Genomic DNA, 17,639 nt, shown 5'->3' with positions numbered 1-17,639 from the left:
AATCTAATGAGACCTTTGAACACACAGTAGATGATGGTTACTGTAACCTTACTGTAGTCAATCACGGATTAATTACCGTCATTAGATTCATCGCGCAAAATTATACCTATATGTGAAAAGATTTTGCAAATAGACTTCATTTAGACCTTCATGCATGGAAAAAAAATAGTACTACTTGTACTACCTAACCAAACAAGGCCCCAATACTCCCATGGCCAAAAAAAAATATCAGCAGTATATTTCGTCTAAACTAATAAACTAATAAGGTATTTCGGGACCGGGATAAAACAAACAGAAATGGCACAGGAAAATTGAAGTTTTACGGCGACAGAGCACGGGACCATGACCCAATCTCTTCGCCGGCGCGGAAAGGAGACGGACAGCAGCGTCGCGGATCGCTCCAGTTGACTTGACGGTGGGACGGCGGCATCGATCTGGCCGACGCCGCGGCCGAGGGCCAGCGAGCGAAACACCTCACCGGCCGTTGGGGCGTCCAGGAGCCGTGCCGTCGCCGTATCTCCCACGCTGCTGCTACTTCTAGCCAGGTGCCTGCGCCCGGTTCGGGGGAGGCTAGCTAGCTATGGCTTACTCAACCCAGACCATTATTTGATCGATCCTTGATTAATTAATTTATATACGGACCGATTGGATCGTTACAAGATGACGCGACCATTTCTCTTTTGCTCCCTTTGTGCTAAACTCTTCCTTCTCTTTCGTGACATTGATTAACTAATTGAATTGGGTCCGTCCGTGCCAAGTGCCAGCTTGCCAGCAACAATAACAAGCGGCATTCCTTCTTGCACTTTGCTTGGGGTTGAGATGATGGCGACATTCTTATTCCTAGCTTGCTACAAGATCTAGCTAGCTGCACGACATAATGAGAGGGAGGAACTTTGGAACCGAATACAACAGATCAATGATGCATGGGTTCATTTGTGTTTAGGCAAAGTTGGTGTTCACTAAGTTTTTTGGGCCAAAATATAGTTAGTTTTAATTCCATGCATTAATCAAAGGTTAAAAAATAATACTTTTTTTTGAGGGGGTTAAAAAAATAATACTTGAGTCTGACGCCTTAGACCACTCGGCCATCCTGACCTCGCGTGCTTAAATTAGCTGAATCAGCTAAAATTACTGATTAGCATTATTACTAACTACCCAATTTGCTGATGCAGACTTTTTTTATGCGAGGATTGCAGACACACACAAGACAATGCAGAAGTGCGACAGCAAATCATTCCCACTTCTTGGGTAGGTCTTAAAGCACGCAGCGAGTCGTTGGGCCTGTGTACCACCCACACGCTCAAAGGAAGCCCACAAACCAGCAGCCTGGCCGGCCCATTTGGAGACATATATAGGGAGGGGGCTCTTGTCTCCTTGCGTGTCCAACCAAGCCCGATAGCCGCCGCACCTGATTCTCGCGGACTCAGATTCAAGTGACATGCTTAAGGGCCTATTTGGGATCGCTTATAATCGGATTCTCAACGGAGAGAAGCGAGCCGACGAAAAAATCCCGCCAAACGCCCGGCATTTTTCTCGCTTCTGTCAAACGCAGCGGCAGCAAAACGCGAAATTTGTACTGCGGCCGGTGAAAAGCGGAAAGCGACTTCTGGCTCGCTTCTCCGTGCCGCGCGTCCCCAGCAAGCGCGTCTCCTGGACGCGGAAACAAACAGGGCCTAAGGCATGTCACGGCTTGACATTCTCTCCATATGAGCCATCCAAAAGCAATCCGACGATTGTGTTTCACGCAAGCATCTCTCTCGGCGCCATCCCCTCTCTCTCAGCTCACAGCCTCTCACTCGGCTCACCCCACCGCCAGCGCCAGTGCCCTCGGCCCACCGCCGGCTAGACCGCCCTCGGGCGTGCCACCGCCTGCCGCCCCTTGCTTTGCACCCCGCCCGCTGAGCAGTCTCTCTCTCTCTGCCCACGACACTGCCCTCATCACTCTCCGTCCAGCGGTATTGGAGTATAAAACATGGGAAGCTGCCCTCGTCACTCTTTCATATGCTCTGGATCTCCCTCCCTGGGCTCTCAAAGCTATTGATAAAATTAGAAGAGGTTTTCTCTGGAAAATAAGAAAGGATATAAAAGGGGGCACTATTTGTTGTTTTGGTCCAAGATTACTCGACCTCAGGCACTAGGAGGACTTGGCATCTCACAGCTGCAGCAATTGAACTGGGCCCTTAGGTTGAAGTGGCTTTGGCTACATAAGACTGAACCTAACAAACCTTGGGCCTTCCTCCCAATTCAAGTTCATCAGTTAGTTAAATTCTTCTTTAGGGTGGCTGTCATCACTCAAGTAGAAAATGGCATGAATACCTTATTTTGGACCGCTGGTTGCATGGGCAAAGCCTGGATATGATGGTACATGACTTTTTGGCACAATTTCCAACAGAGCAAGGAAAAGAACAGTACATAGGCCATGACTGAAATGAGGTGGATATCTGACATAAGAGGGGCCCTAACTGTGGCTGTTCAGGCTGAGCATTTGTGACTCTGGGATTTACTTTCTGAGGTAGTGTTGCAACCAGAGATAGAAGATAACCATATTTGGCAATTCTCACCCTCAGGAAGGTACTCGGCAAAGTCAGCTTATGAAGCTTTATTCATCGGAGTCGTTCAGTTCAGACCATGGGAAAGGATTTGGAAAAGTTGAGCCCCAGGCAAATGTAAATTCTTTATGTGGCTGGTTGCACATGATAGGTGCTGGACGATCGATCGATTGCCTAGGAATGGACTGCCTCATCCTAAACATTGGCTTCTTTGTGATCAAGAAGAAGAGACAATAAACCACTTGCTGCTGCATTGTGTTTTTGCACGGCAGGTCTAGTTCTGTGTTCTGCAAGGGCTCGGTTTGCAGGCCTTAGCACCACAACCTGATGAAAACTCCTTGGATAATTGGTGGGAAAATGTGAACAGTAGGGTAGATGACCTAGTCAAGAAGGGGTTTAACTCAATTATAATCCTAGTGGCTTGGTCGTTGTGGATTCACCGAAACCGATGTGTGTTTGATGGAGTGCAGCCAAACCTGAGGGAAGTTCTTTCTTTAATCGGGGAGGAGCTGAGCTTATGGAGCTTTGCTGGTGCGCGAGGAATTACTCATATCCTCGCCAAGTTACCGGCTGGTTAGGATAGCTGCTCCTGGTCTTGGGTCTAGGAAATAAGTGCTACAGGTAATAGAGTTTTAGTTTGTGTGTGAGGGGGGTTTGTTTCTATAGGCTTTTGTTCCCCCCTAATAAGCAAATCAAAGCTTGTGTTCTCTGGGTATTCTCACCCATCTTCTTCTTAATATATTGATACGTAGATCTCCTGCGTGTTCCAGAAAAAAAACCTCCTCTGCACAGTCCTACTATTATTGCCATGATTTTTGTTATTTGGTACAACAGTATTTTTGAGAATGTTTATGCCAAGATGTTCATGTTAGTATCTGTCATATCGTATTTATGGATTAAAGCATATTACAAAATGGCTCAATATTCAATATAATATACATGTACTTCATGCGTAGTTGCATACGAGATACGACGACATGTCTGGCTTCTGAAAACCTCAACTAGAAGCTTCCTGAGCCTGATGAACTCGTCTATTAATGATCCGGTAGGTACTGCCTGCTTCCTCTCACTAGATTACACTGCATTACATTATACCGAGGGAGGAGAAAGAAAGAGAGAGACACAAGGAACTAATGTGACAAAATGTTTAGTTCCAAAATTTTTATGTCCAAATTTCACTATTCATCTATCACATCAAATCTTTTGCCTTATGTATAGAGCATTAAATGTAGATAAATAAAAAAACTAATTACATAGTTTTGATGTACACGACGAGACGATTCTTTTGAGCCTAGTTAAGTCATGGTAGATTAGTAGAACAATAATTACCACAAAAAATGAAAAGTGCTGCAGTGTGCTGCAGTGTCCAATGTAACTCTTTTTACCACTTTTTACGGATCTAAACACAGCCCTAAGCAAGAAAATTAAATAAGGGCGGCAGGTCGCTTTCGTTTCCTGGTTTCAGATTCAGCCTAACGCTATAGGCTAACTCATCAGCTCCGATCCAGCCTCTCTTTGAGAGACACGTACGACTAGCAGCAGCTGCGCAGACCTTGCTGGTCTTGTGGCCGGCCGGCCGGCCGCGAGGTAGCTAGCTGCTGACCTCCTCCTGGTCCGAGCCGTCCGTGACGCGGCAGCGGCGTGGCCGGCACCGGCAGGCGTCGATCGCCGCCTGTTGCTGCTCCTCTGGGTCTGGAAGACCCGGCACACCACCCACTCCACTTCCGCCTGCGCCAGGCTGCAGCCCTGCATCGGGATCACCAAACGGAACTGTCAGCGTCGCCATCAACAGGAGCGGAGCACGGGCATCACTATTGATCAACAAGCAAATTGCCGCGAGCTGAACTGCAGAGTGATGAAGCTGTAGCATGAGACGGGTGACGCTACTGTTCGAGCTAGCACACGTTGCCAATCAGACACACAGCTACCGCTCGTGAATTCAAGTGCCCGATCCCACTGTACTGTGTGGCAATCAATCAATTAAGAAGTTGTTTGGATCCAGCACTAAACTTTAGACCATATTAAGTCAAAGAGAATCTTAATATTCAGAAGTATTAAATGATATCTAATTATAAAAATAATTGCAGAACTCTGGAGCTAAACTGCAAGATGAATTTAATGAGATATACTAATTTATAATTAGCAAATAGTTATTGTAGCATCAATATAGTAAATTATGGATTAATTAGGCTCATTAGATTCGTTTCGCGAATTAGCACCCGGTTGTCAAAAAAGTTTTATAAACAGATTTTATTTTATACTCTTAAGTCTTAAATAGTAAGATTTTTTTTATGTTACGGGGGGCTAAAAAAACTGGCAGGATTCTGCCATCAAGACGAACGATCGGTGACCGTCGCGTGCCGATCGTGCAGGTGCAGTTGCGTTGTACTACGTCAGGACTGCAAGCATGGCTAGCGGTGCATGAGAGCGGGAGCAACTTCTTGCACATCTCTCTTGGATGCAACAGCGCCCATGAAATGGACACCAGCGGGAGCACATCTCTTGTGTGCTAGCGCCACCTCTCGTGGTGTGTTCTAGGGCTTGTAGCCAGGTGCCCGGGCCTGGTTTGGGGGAGCCATCTTATCTGATTTGGCTTACCCAACCCAGGCCATTATTTGATCCATTGTTGATTAATTTATGTACGGGATCATTGCAAGATGACGCGACTACGGCTTTGCATTTAATTATAGCGTTTGGACTCTGGAGAATCTGACTCTGCTTTGCCTTGTTAATGAACTAGGTTTGTGCCCGTGCGTTGCTACGGGACTTAAAAATTATTAGTGCAATACACAAAGCATGCGCAAATGATGTGTATCTTAGTACCTTATTAGCAACATATATACTGTTTTACGACACATTAGGATCTACAAACATCAATAAGGCATTAACATTGTGCAAGCAAGCACGAGAGTAACACAAGAAAATAGTTAATTCAATAATGGTTTTTAAACTAAACAAAGTTATATACACCACAATATCCATGCCCAACCAACTCTATTTTATATCTCTTATAAGTATATGATGCATTTAAAATATAGTTTTTTTTCTTTTACGCTGTCAATATGTATATTATCCTATATGCATTCATGTTAGATCCATACGTCTCACCAAAAAAAGGAAATAGACCCACAAATAGAAAGCTAACACATAAATATAAGGGTTTTTTACATTTCTCCCACTAGTCTAGCCACTCTCCTCAGTATTCCCCCTAGCTCACCCTCCTTCTCAGTTTTCCCCCTCCACCTCAAATTCGTGCTCAGATTTGCCATCACGGAAGACTTCCGTCCATCCTGCGGCCCGACAGGCGGGACCCAGCATCCCTTCCGTCACTGCGCCCCGACAGGTGGGACCAAAGCGTGGGGCCCACACGTCAGCAGTGCCCTCAACCCTAAATCGCGGCACCAACCTAGCAGAAATTCCCCAATCCAAGTATCCAACCCAGCGCCGCTCGGCCCCGGCCTCCCGCCGCCGGCCTCCGCTCCCGCCGCCGGCCTCCGCTCCCGCCGCCGCACTGCACCGTCCCGCGCGCCCCCTGACCGACCGCGGCCGGCCTCCGCTCCCGCCGCCCCCCGGCCCGGTCCCCCGCGCGGCGCGCGCCTGCAGCTGGTCGGCCCCGAGCGCCCGCCGCTGGCCTCCGCTCCCGCCGCCGCTCGGCCCCGTCCCCGCGCGCCTGCAGCAGCTCGGCCCCGAGCGCCCGCTGGCCTCGCTCGGCCCCTTTCCCTGCTGCAGCTCGAGCGCCCGCCGCCGGCCTCCGCTCCCGCCGCTGCTCGGCCCCGTCCCCGCGCGCCTGCAGCAGCTCGGGCCCGAGCGCCCGCTCGAGCGCCGGCCTTGCTCGGGCAGCTGCAGCTCGAGCGCCTGCGGGCCTGCTGCAGCTCGAGCGGGTCGAGCAGGCGGCAGCCGTCCCCGTCCCCGCGCGCTCCTCCCTGACCGACCGTGGCCGACCTCCGCTCCTGCCGCCGCTCGGCCCGGTCCCCGCGCGCCGCGCGCCTACAGCAGGTCGACCCCGAGCGCCCGCCGCCGGCCTCCGTTGCCGCCGCCGCTCGGCCCCGGCCGACAGCTCAAGTGCGGGCCTGCTGCAGCTCCCTGACCGACCGCGGCCGGCCTCCGCTCCCGCCGCCGCTCGGCCAGGTCCCCGCGCGCCGCGCGCCTGCAGCTGGTCGGCCCCGAGCGCCCGCCGCCGGCCTCCGCTCCCGCCGCCTATCGGCCCCATCCCCGCGCGTGCAGCTCAAGCGCGGGGCTGCAGCAGCACGAGCGCGGTCTAGCTTGGGCTCGACTCGGCCTCGACCGGCCGCCGCGCTTCCTCTGCTCGAGCACGGGCTGGAGCGCAGGCGCCGTTTGAGCTCTGCCGGAGCGCGTCCAGGAGCCCAGGCTGCCGTCCCCGCGGTCTGCTGCGCGCTCGCCGTCCCCGCCGGCTTGTTGCGCGCTCGCCGTCCCCGCCGGCCTCACTGCTTCAGGGAGCATGTCGCGTGCGAGCAGCTCATCCGAGGGAGTACATGGCTGGCCCAATTACGGCCCTGTGCCGCTCACCCGCTGCCCTGATTGCTCCCGCTTGGAGCCGCTCGTGCGGCTTAGAACAAAAAAAACAGAGAACGGAAACTATGGTCGGGAGTTCGTGAAGTGCGAAAGCAAGGCACAACCAGGGAAGGTTTGTGCTCGTTTTGTCGATTTTGGTTTACCATTCATTTCTTTTTGTCGATTTCATGTGATTTTAGCTTAATTGATGTTATTTTGCTGGATTAGATCATTAAGAAATGCAACTTTTTTATGTGGCTCAACGAGTACATTGAATCGTTGCGCTTGAATGGTACGATGAAAGAGGCACGGACGAATTTTGGGGAAGAACAAGCTGCTGCACAACTGATGGTGTCCAATTTTGGAGAAGAAGGTGATGCAAGTAGAGCTGATTTGTCCATTCTTGCCGTTGAATTGAAGAAGATGAATGGCAACCTCAACATAATTATTGAATTGAAAAAAAAAGAAGTGTTGCATGTATACATTTTGGCGGCATTTTGTGCTTTTATGATTTTTATCGGCTTGATTTTTGTTATGATGAACTATGGATGTTAGCACTAGAATTGTAGGTCAAAATTATAATCACTATGTATTCTCCAAAATTGTAGCTATATAAAGGAGACTTTGCTGGTATGGCTGTTGCTGCAGCATTATATTATCTAATTGTCCATAATCCTGTAAACAACATGAGTCTTGAAGTGTATAGTTCTGTTGATGGTTGTGAACTTGTGATGATGTAGTCTCGTGAAGAAGTGTGAAGACTGCCATCTATAACATGGCATCTGAAACCAATCCTTGGCATAGTTTTGGATCTTGATGAAGCTAATTTTGACACCTTTTTCCCTGTTATGTCAACTGCCATCTTTATACTTGCTTGACACAGACTTTTGTCATGCCTTTCCATATTCCATGACCATCCTTGTATTTCCTATTGGCAAAGCATTGGTGATGTTTCTGTCTAATCTAGCTGGTAGGAAAGCCTAATAGTTGCTTGTTGATTATGTGCGCATAACAAACATTTTTACCACATTACTGTAACCTTTTGTGTACTGCTTACATGATACATGATATATCAACCCGGGTAGAACTCATGATACATGGTAGACCATCGATACGGAATCTGGGAGTTAAAACATACTGGGTTGATGTTTGCGTGCAGTAAGTAGCTCCATTCCACCCCTGATTTTGGTTGTGGCAGAGTTAGTACGTAGCTCCATTCCACCCCTTGCCGCTGCGATAATAGTGAAGCCAAAAAAAGGGCCAAAAAGGCCTCTTTTTTGAGGCATGGGGGGCTCGAACCTACCCCCTCTCGAGACAGGGATGGACAAGGTTGCTGGCACTGGCCACTAAGGCACGTAACAGAGTTTGTGCAAGGATGGCGCAATAAGTTATATGATCTATGCTACCATGTAAATCCTACGAAAATTGAAAAAAGTAGCTAATTTGAACTATAGGTACCTCAACCAAAGTTCAAAAAAACCACCAAAAATTATATTTTGATTCTAAAATAGAAATTTACATCATATACAAAATAAATTTCCAAAAATGAACTATTTTAGGTACTATATTTTGAACTTGTATTTGGAAGCCATTTTAAAAAAAAAATAAGAATATGAAAATGTGGTCCGAAAATTCTGAAACTTGGCATGGCGACATAGTATCATAGTAAAAGCATGACAAAAAAGTTTCACATGATTTTACGATATTTTGTGTTAAAGTGTTCACAAATTGAATACATCTTGTATATCTTTCACACATATTCAACTACAACTCCCTATTTTGCACTATATAGGTTACGTTTTTTATTATTTTCATTTGAAATTTGGTACACACATTCATATAGGGTATTTATTCATTTAGGATCTAGAAATATAATTTTCTTACACAATAACCAATTTCTATCAATTAAATGAATTATGAAATACTTAATACTAGAAATTTGGCACTTTGGGCCGAGTGGACCTACGAGGCCCAGTTGCCGTTGCTGGATCGTCCGCATTAGCTGGGCTAACACTGGAAAATGCTCCTTGGTGACTTGCTAGCGTGTGGAAAATGCTAATAACCAGCGCTCATAGATCTTGGTCTGTCTTTTACACCCATTATCAAACTAAAGACACATTATCAAACCTTTTTCCTTTTCTTTTCTGCAAACCTATGTTACATCAATTCTTCCTCAAAATGCTTGCGAAGAAAGAACTGACGCCAAGGCAACCAATCTGTTGCGTCATCAAGACAAGCTAGCCATCATGTTTCAGCTACAACCATCTTCCACCACAGAGGAGATTCAGCAAAATGGCCAAAATAGACAAGCATGAAAAAAAGTAGTGATCCTGCATCAGTATGTTCACATAATCCCAAGCACAAATTATTACAAGTCCTAGGCTCAAAATATGCATACATAATGTTGCACCACAAATAGTTCAACCACACAGAAATATTACAATTAGTTCTAGGTTCAACCACACATAGAAATATGGAAATATTACAAATCCAGAATCTGCCTCATCTTCTTTGATCGGACAGGACGCTTGCTTTTCCCGTCTTCAGCTGGGCGTACCACCTCTTTTCCCCTCTTCCTTTTCCTGTAGAACAAATAAATGACCAATAAAAATGAATTATTCATTCATGATAGTAGTGCAACAAGCGCACAGCAAATAAATGAACAATACCTCTGTTGTGACACAAGAGTGGAGGGCTCAGCTAGTGGCACTATAGCAATAGTGTCTTCTCCTTCCTTCTTTTTCCTCCGCTTAGGTGCATTCTTTTTCCTGTCCAACAAATCAAATTATTATTGATTCACGACAGTTAAATATTACAAAATAAACAAACCTACAATACCTGGAGGGCTCTACTGCATTTTCTGGCTCTACTGCATTTGCTGCACCCCAATGCTGATCTTCTCTAAAAGATGGATCAACTGCATTTTTACATTTGCTAGCAAAATGTCCTAATTCTCCACATCTTCCACATTTTCGCTTCCTAGGGCCAAGTCCAGTGCCCTCTGCACTTGATCTTATTCTAGTCTTCTTTGGCCTTCCTGGTGCTCTTGTCTGCAATGGAGCGTGGAGAATGAATCCTGGATCAATGATGTCCCACTGATACTGTGACTCAATAGAAGGAACATTCTCAGCATATGTTGCATTAAACTTGGCGACAGAATAATACTCATCCACATATTGGTCGATTTCAGCAGCCGGACCACGCAATGAAGTTATGAAGAACAGGGCATGGATGCACGGCAACCCAGAAATTTGCCATTGCCTACAACTACATGTCTTCTTTTCTAAGTTTACTGGGTACCTCCATTCCCTATTTTCCTTGTCCTTGGCTGTCACCTCTGCCTCAAATGGCGCGCGCCTTATCATTGTCATCTTCAAACCTCTAGTTTTTGCAAGTAATTTCTTCATCACAGATGGAATTATTTTATGGCCTACAAACTTTGTCGCTGCAATTCTCTGACGCAACTCAAACTTTTCCATAATCATCTGCCTAATCTTGTCCAACATTTCCACCAAATGATGCCCCTTGATTTTTCTAACCTTTGCATTGAAACACTCGGCAAGATTATTGTTTACATAGTCGACCTTGCATACTTCATTGAATTTGCTTCTTGCCCATAACTTTGTATGACCCTTTTCGAACCAGTCCTTCACCTTTGGATGATTTGCTGCGTGCAATTGCCTCAAGTGATAATTATGCTTCTTGAGGCTGCATGTCAATGATGCAGGCCATAGGTTGTCATCATATATCTTGTCTTTAAAGATCTTGCTAAAATTTGCAGCTAGGTGACGCATGCATTCTCTATGCTCCACTCCAGGGAACACCTTCTCTACTGCAGTTTCTAAACCCTTGCAAGCATCTGTGTGTATAACCAGTCCCTGTGGAAACCCAATAACCTGACGTAGATTCTCAAGAAACCATTTCCAGCTCTCTTCTGATTCAATCTCTAGCACACCATAAGCTACTGGAAAAAGCCAGTTGTGTGCATCAATTGCACAAGCAGCTACTAACTGCCCTCTAAACCTTCCATTCAATGCAGTTGCATCCACTGCCAAATATGGTCTGCAACCATCTAAAAAGCCCTTCCAGCATGCCTTAAATGAAACAAAAGCCCTTCTAAAACATTCCTTCTCCATCATCTTCTTTCTCATTTTGTACGTCACCGTGTGCTTGTCAACCTCTACAACACTTCCTGGACATGCCTTCTCCACTTCAGCTTTGAATGTGTAAATCAACTTAAAACTATCCTTCCACGGACCATAAATCTTATCAAGAGCCATTTCCTTACCATAAAACACTCTCATGTAAGGCACACTCATTCTAAACTTCTCATGTATCTTCTTTATCAATGCAGTTGGACCAATACATGGGTTATCTCTCACCCAATCCCCCATAACTTCAGCGCACCACCTGCTCTTAGCTAGCTTCAATGTCTCTTTTCTTTCCGTACTTGGACAAGTGTGAGGCCAACGGTTCACTTTGACTTGAACAAGTGTGCTATTTCTCATCAAAGAAGCATGCATCCTCCATCTACACCTCTCGTATGTGCAATGCACTCTCAACCTGCTTGGCTCACTCTTGTCAATTTCAAAGTCAAATTCACCCTTAATGCAATAAGTAGCAAGTGCATTCCGACAATCAACCATCGATGGAAATATGGCGCCTTCTTCTAGGGATGGATTGTCCCTATCATATTCAATGACCGGTCTGTCCTCATCATCTTCGTGCCCAGACATCCCCATGTCATTGTTCTCCTCCTCCTTTTCTTCATCAGTGTCATCAAATTGTGCAGGCCTGTTACCTAGTGCCAACATTGGACAGCTTTGAACCAAGTCTGGATACAACCTCTCATCCTCATTATCATATAAAACAATTTTATCATGTTCATCATCATCCAGTGCTAAAATTTGACGGCTTTTGCTGCTACATGGTTGAGAGTAGGGTTGAAAACGGTCGGAAACGGTAATTATTCGGTAATCAGTTTTTTGGTCGTTTTTCTTTGATTGCGAATAAATAAGATATAGAATCTTGTATACAAATTTTGTATTCTTGTTTTGAGCATTGAGCTTGTAAAGATTCATAAAAGGTAAACCTCAAATTCATCCTATATTTTCTCAAATGATAGATATAAAATTCGGTATGGATTCGGAAACAAATTCGGTATTTTTTTCACTTTTTTTTTTGTTGTAGGGAGCAAATAATGCATAAAATAATTTATGCAAAATTTTATTCTTATTTGTAATAATGTGCTTGATAATATAAGAAATGATCAACATCCAATTTTATACATATCTATTTTAAAATATTAAATTTGTTCTAACAGTTCAGATTACCACTTTCATCCCTAGTTGAGAGCATATTGCCTGATTTGAAGTCTCTGGACACTCAGAAGTAGCCCTTGCTCTAATAACCACATCATTTTGAACAATAACAGACCTTTCCTCAATATACTTAGCAAACATCAGAGATAAATCTACGTCATTAGCAACTTTCACAAATATATTCTCATCCTTGTCGGAGTAGCTGAATTGCACAGCATCATCCACATTCCAAGCATGTCGATCACATATAGCCTTGCTAAATTGCTTGAAAGTCCAAGTAATATCTGCAGCTATGTGAAAATCAAAGCCACCAACATATACTTGCTTACCACTGTCATCCAATTTTCTGCTAGTTTCCCTTCTAACATTCAGCACAAAAGAAGTATTCGAATCCATCCTAATTTACAGGAAAATTAACATAATCAATCCTCAAATCTATAGTAGTGAAATTGGAAAGGTAGGAAGAGCTTACTACTACCTCACACCAAGCAGAGGCAGCTCTGGTGCTCCTGTCAAATAGGATGGTCGGCACCGGGGCTCTGGTTCTCCGAGAGAACAGGCGGGTCGGCAGCAGGGGAGCCCGCGCTAGAGCAGAGCTCGCGCGCCCGCGCTCGAGCAGAGCAAGCGCGGCGGCCGGTCGAGGCCGAGCCGAGCCCGCGCTCGTGCTGCAGCAGGCCCGCGCTCGAGCGGCAGGCGCGCGGGGACGGGACGACGCCGAGCAGTCCGCGGGGATGGCGACCGCGCGCGACCGCGCGGGGATGGGACGCCGACCGCGCGGGGACGGGGACGGCTGCCGCCTGCTCGACCCGCTCGAGCTGCAGCAGGCCCGCGGGCGCTCGAGCTGCAGCTGCCCGAGCAAGGCCGGCACTCGAGCGGGCGCTCGGGCCCGAGCTGCTGCAGGCGCGCGGGGACGGGGCCGAGCGGCGGCGGGAGCGGAGGCCGGCGGCGGGTGCTTGAGCTGCAGCAGGGAAAGGGGCCGAGCGAGGCCAGCGGGTGCTCGGGGCCGAGCTGCTGCAGGCGCGCGGGGACGGGGCCGAGCGGCGGCGGGAGCGGAGGCCGGCGGCGGGCGCTCGGGGCCGACCAGCTGCAGGCGCGCGCCGCGCGGGGACCGGGCCGGGGGGCGGCGGGAGCGGAGGCCGGCCGCGGTCGGTCAGGGGGCGCGCGGGACGGTGCAGTGCGGCGGCGGGAGCGGAGGCCGGCGGCGGGAGGCCGGGGCCGAGCGGCGCGCTCGGTTGGATACTTGGATTGGGGAATTTCTGCTAGGTTGGTGCCGCGATTTAGGGTTGGGGGCACTGCTGACGTGTGGGCCCCACGCTTTGGTCCCACCTGTCGGGGTGCAGTGACGGAAGGGATGCTGGGTCCCGCCTGTCGGGCCGCAGGATGGACGGAAGTCTTCCGTGATGGCAAATCTGAGCACGAATTTGAGGTGGAGGGGGAAAACTGAGGATGGTGAGCTAGGGGGAATACTGAGGAGAGTGGCTAGACTAGTGGGAGAAATGTAAAAAACCCTAAATGCAGATGAATGATCCCTACCATGTAACAAAATGATAACATAATATGCGTACGTAACATGTCAAACTTTAAAGCTAAACTAAATTAAATGGGATATCAAGGTAAAATAAACATTTTCATCTATTTCATTGTACAGATAAACTAAAGGCTTGCAAGATCATAACATGAGAGCTGTGGGAACAGAAAAAAATGGTATGCTTAAATTTTTTCTAGAATAAATCCATTATGAGAAGGATGAAGGATGACCTCAGACGACATTCCATAGCTCCCATTGCCCCTGTAAATTCTTAGCTACCAAATTTTGTTTGGGTGATCCTGACTTACATATCTTGATGAAACAGCTATTTTGAAACATGGATCACTACAGTAACACAACGCATTGATTGACCAACAACATGAGCAAAGAAACCAGAAGCAACAATGAGAAGGTTCCAGAGCCTAAACGAGTGGTGGGAAGCACCTGTCTGCAAGCCGGCACGTGAGCTGCTCATCTCCATTTGCAGCCGATGGCGTCACCTCACCGGCTCACCCTCCTCCCGTCCTGTGTCCTTTAGATGTTTCAGTAACTCTGCCTCCACCATGTCGCGAGGGCCGACGGCGTCGTGCTCCTCCTGTCTTCCATAGCTCGCAAGTGCCGTCGACATCGGGCCAGGCTCTTCCGTTGCTTGAGAGGGCTCTTCAGACGGCACGTACAGTGGCGGAGTTACGGGCTCACAGCCCCATCCTTCTCCAAGACTCCAACCCAGTGCTCGTCGGCGACCAAGCACCACGGCGGATGTCTAGCTCCGGCATGCCAATCTGACAATTTGATCTGTGTCATGGATTCTTCCAATTTGTTCATCCATCTGATATTTAATTGTTTTCTTTATTGAAACTCTAGGGATTTCACCGGACCTGGCTTGCGACGAGTGGTGCCCTATAGATCTGGTGTGGCTCGGTTCTGTTCTCCCCCGCCAACATCATCAGCAACCGGAGCTCCCCGGTACGACAGCTCGGCGACTCTCGTGGTGGTCGTGAACTCGTGATTCTTAACCCACGAAGAATCAATGCAAGGGGATCAAGACCGGCCGTTGAGGATGACGGAGCGACGCGCGCCGCGACTCACCTCACCTCACAGTCCCAGATCGCAAGGAGGATCATGAAGTGCACCGCGGCGGCCAACTCGGTAAGCGATATGGTTCACGACGCGGCCGCGGCCCATCCGTCAGCTGCCGTCGTTGGAATGGTGGCGTGGGATTGCGAGGGGGGAAAGGATCTGCGCCTAATGCGCATCGTCCGTTCCGCTTGATGTCCAAAACAGACGGTTCCCGTTCAATACCAGCAGAATGACGATTCTCGGGAGGGGCGTGGGGCACACAGGAATCATTTCCTCGGACGGCTGCTGGCTCTGCGAGGCAGACTGACGAGGGGGAGGCGGACGGGGGCGACGGACGAGTCGCCAATTGAAACTTTTTAGGAGTAGAGAAGAGAAGAGATAATGAACATGGGGCCACGAATCAGCAGCCTTCAATTTGTCTACTGCTACGGCCTACGGGGATAAGTATAGTTGTACGGGCATGATAGATTCCCTGCTGACGATAAAACTCAACTAGAAGCACGTATATTAGGCAAGCCATCTGTGTACTTTACTCTTCTCCCGTTAGTCAAATCGGCTATCATTCCTCTTTGCTTCCTTTTTTTTTTGCCCATCTCCTCCTCCTCGTGCCATGGAAAATGAAAATGGATGGCGTACCATGACCTAGCTCTAATGGGCGCAGGCTCTGCGAGTCTGAACATTGATTAATTGAATCGGGTCCGTCCGTGCCAAGTGCCAGCTTGCCAAGAACAACAACAAACGGTATGCGGCAGGCATGTCAATGATGCCAATCAGCAAGAGAAAAATATACGCCCGTTTGGGACCTGTTATTTGACTATACCAGCCTCTATGCTATCCGTGACATCCTCTTTTTTTTTTTACCAAGCAGGTAGGTGGAAACAGAAATTCTAATATTAAGACGTCTCAAAATATCGGACGCCTACTTCACCTAGCGCAGCAATGTCGTAGTGGAAATTTTCTGCATGTAATTTTGTTACTATATGAGCTGATGTTGCAGCGGATAACCCATTCCAACCTCAATGATGGATGATGCGGTGGACTTTCTCAAGTGATTTTTTATGTTGCGATAAACATATCACGGTGTTGCGGCAAGAGTTGATTACTAATGTTGCGGCGATCATTTTAGTCGACTATTGATGTTTCAGTAATTGTTTTAAGGTTGTTCCGTGGGTCGACATATGATGTTGTAGTGGTTATTTTCAATATGTTTGAGATGTGAGGTGATGTTGCAATAATTATTTTAGGATGTTGCATAAATTTATTTTAGATATTTCAATAGTTGATTTGCCATGTTGCACAATTTAATATAATGACTAATTCTATTTATTCTATTATTTTTTTAAAAAATATATTTTTCAATGTTACAATTATAGTGCAAAAATATCGCAATTACAATCTTTAAATGTTGCAACAGGTAAGTGTCAATGTTACATAACTCTATTTCTGCATATTGTCGTTCTTATCGGATGTTGCATGAAATATTGTGTCATGTTACGGCGGGAATTTTCTATCACAGGATTGGATGACGAAGTTATTTTTACATATATATTCATAACGTTCCAAGCAGTAGATTTAAAATATTACAATAGTTTATTCTCGATGTTGCGACGGAGCGTCCGATAGAAAATTTTCCATCGGACATCCGGGCGCTAGCAACTCCGATTTGGAAAAGCTCTAGGGATCATTTTTGTATTGTACATAGGGAAAAGACTTCTTTTTAGATTACATTGGGAAAAGACTTAAAAACAAGCCATAATATGCTAGGCCGGTCAAGCCCCGTGGGCCGGAACTCAGCTGGGTGGAACCGGAGCGTTTTTTCATTTTTATATTAAAAAAACAAAATTTCAAAAATATATGCCGAATAGGGAAATTTTCAAAAATGGGTGTCTGTCGCCCCCCTAATGGGCGACAGGGTGTCTATCACCTATCCAGTGGGCGACATGACCTAAATGTAAAAAAAATTACATTTAGGTCCTGGCGCCCAGGACGCATTAAACAATGAACTTGTAAAATCGATATAAAATCGTAGAAAAATAAAAAAAATACAAACTCAACTGTTCTGGATTCTATGAAACAAGATCTACAACTTTTGGTACATAAAGTTTTTCATTTGATCAATGTATCTTGCTTTATTTTAAATACCAGTTTAATACACTTTTATTTAAATCTCAAGATCCATCCTTTGGATGCATGTCATCTTTGGCCAGAGTATTGCATATGGTGAGCATAGGCTTGTACAAAATTGGTAGGCCCAGAAAACATTTGTAGAATAAGTTTTTAAATTAGATCTTGCAATATGTCTAGTTTAAATGGGTTATTTATCCATGCTGCTATGCTGAGTATTAGAAGCCATAACTTTTACAGTACCATTATTTTATTTCCTAAGAGCTATAAAAAAAGTTTGGTAAATTTTAGATAAGCACAACTAGACCAAATGAATTATTTCAGATTTTTCTAGGTAAAAGAACTATTTTTCTTGATTTAGATACATTGATCAAATGAAAAACTTTATGTAACAAAAGTTGTAGATATTATTTCATAGAATCCAGAACATTTGAGTTTGTATTGTTCCGATTTTTCTACGATTTTATATCGATTTTACAAGTTTACTGTTTAATGCGCCCTAGGTGCCAGGATCTAAATGTAAAT

At 46.4% G+C, this 17,639-nt stretch overlaps 1 protein-coding gene and 2 long non-coding RNA genes across 3 annotated transcripts; 1 reads left to right on the top strand and 2 right to left on the bottom strand.

Moving 5' to 3' along the window:
• Positions 1-9,373: 9,373 nt before the first annotated feature.
• Positions 9,374-11,890, bottom strand: LOC120713010. The gene is made up of 3 exons (XM_039998966.1): positions 9,900-11,890; positions 9,731-9,829; positions 9,374-9,643 (listed from the first exon to the last, which is right to left on the bottom strand). The coding sequence occupies exons 1-3, from the start codon at positions 11,873-11,875 to the stop codon at positions 9,544-9,546; spliced, it is 2,175 nt and encodes a 724-aa protein (XP_039854900.1). The 5' UTR covers positions 11,876-11,890; the 3' UTR covers positions 9,374-9,543.
• Positions 11,891-14,165: 2,275 nt separating this feature from the next.
• Positions 14,166-14,927, bottom strand: LOC120713008. The gene is made up of 2 exons (XR_005691142.1): positions 14,789-14,927; positions 14,166-14,692 (listed from the first exon to the last, which is right to left on the bottom strand). It is a non-coding gene; the product is annotated as an uncharacterized LOC120713008 (long non-coding RNA).
• LOC120713007 lies at positions 14,923-16,316 on the top strand. Its single transcript, XR_005691141.1, has 2 exons — positions 14,923-15,059; positions 15,859-16,316. It is a non-coding gene; the product is annotated as an uncharacterized LOC120713007 (long non-coding RNA).
• Positions 16,317-17,639: the final 1,323 nt, after the last annotated feature.

The sequence above is a fragment of the Panicum virgatum genome, chromosome 6K, assembly GCF_016808335.1.
Source record: "Panicum virgatum strain AP13 chromosome 6K, P.virgatum_v5, whole genome shotgun sequence".
Lineage (NCBI taxonomy): Eukaryota > Viridiplantae > Streptophyta > Magnoliopsida > Poales > Poaceae > Panicum > Panicum virgatum.
The sequence above is the reverse complement of the archived record's forward strand: the minus strand, read 5'-3'. Positions and strand labels throughout refer to the sequence as shown.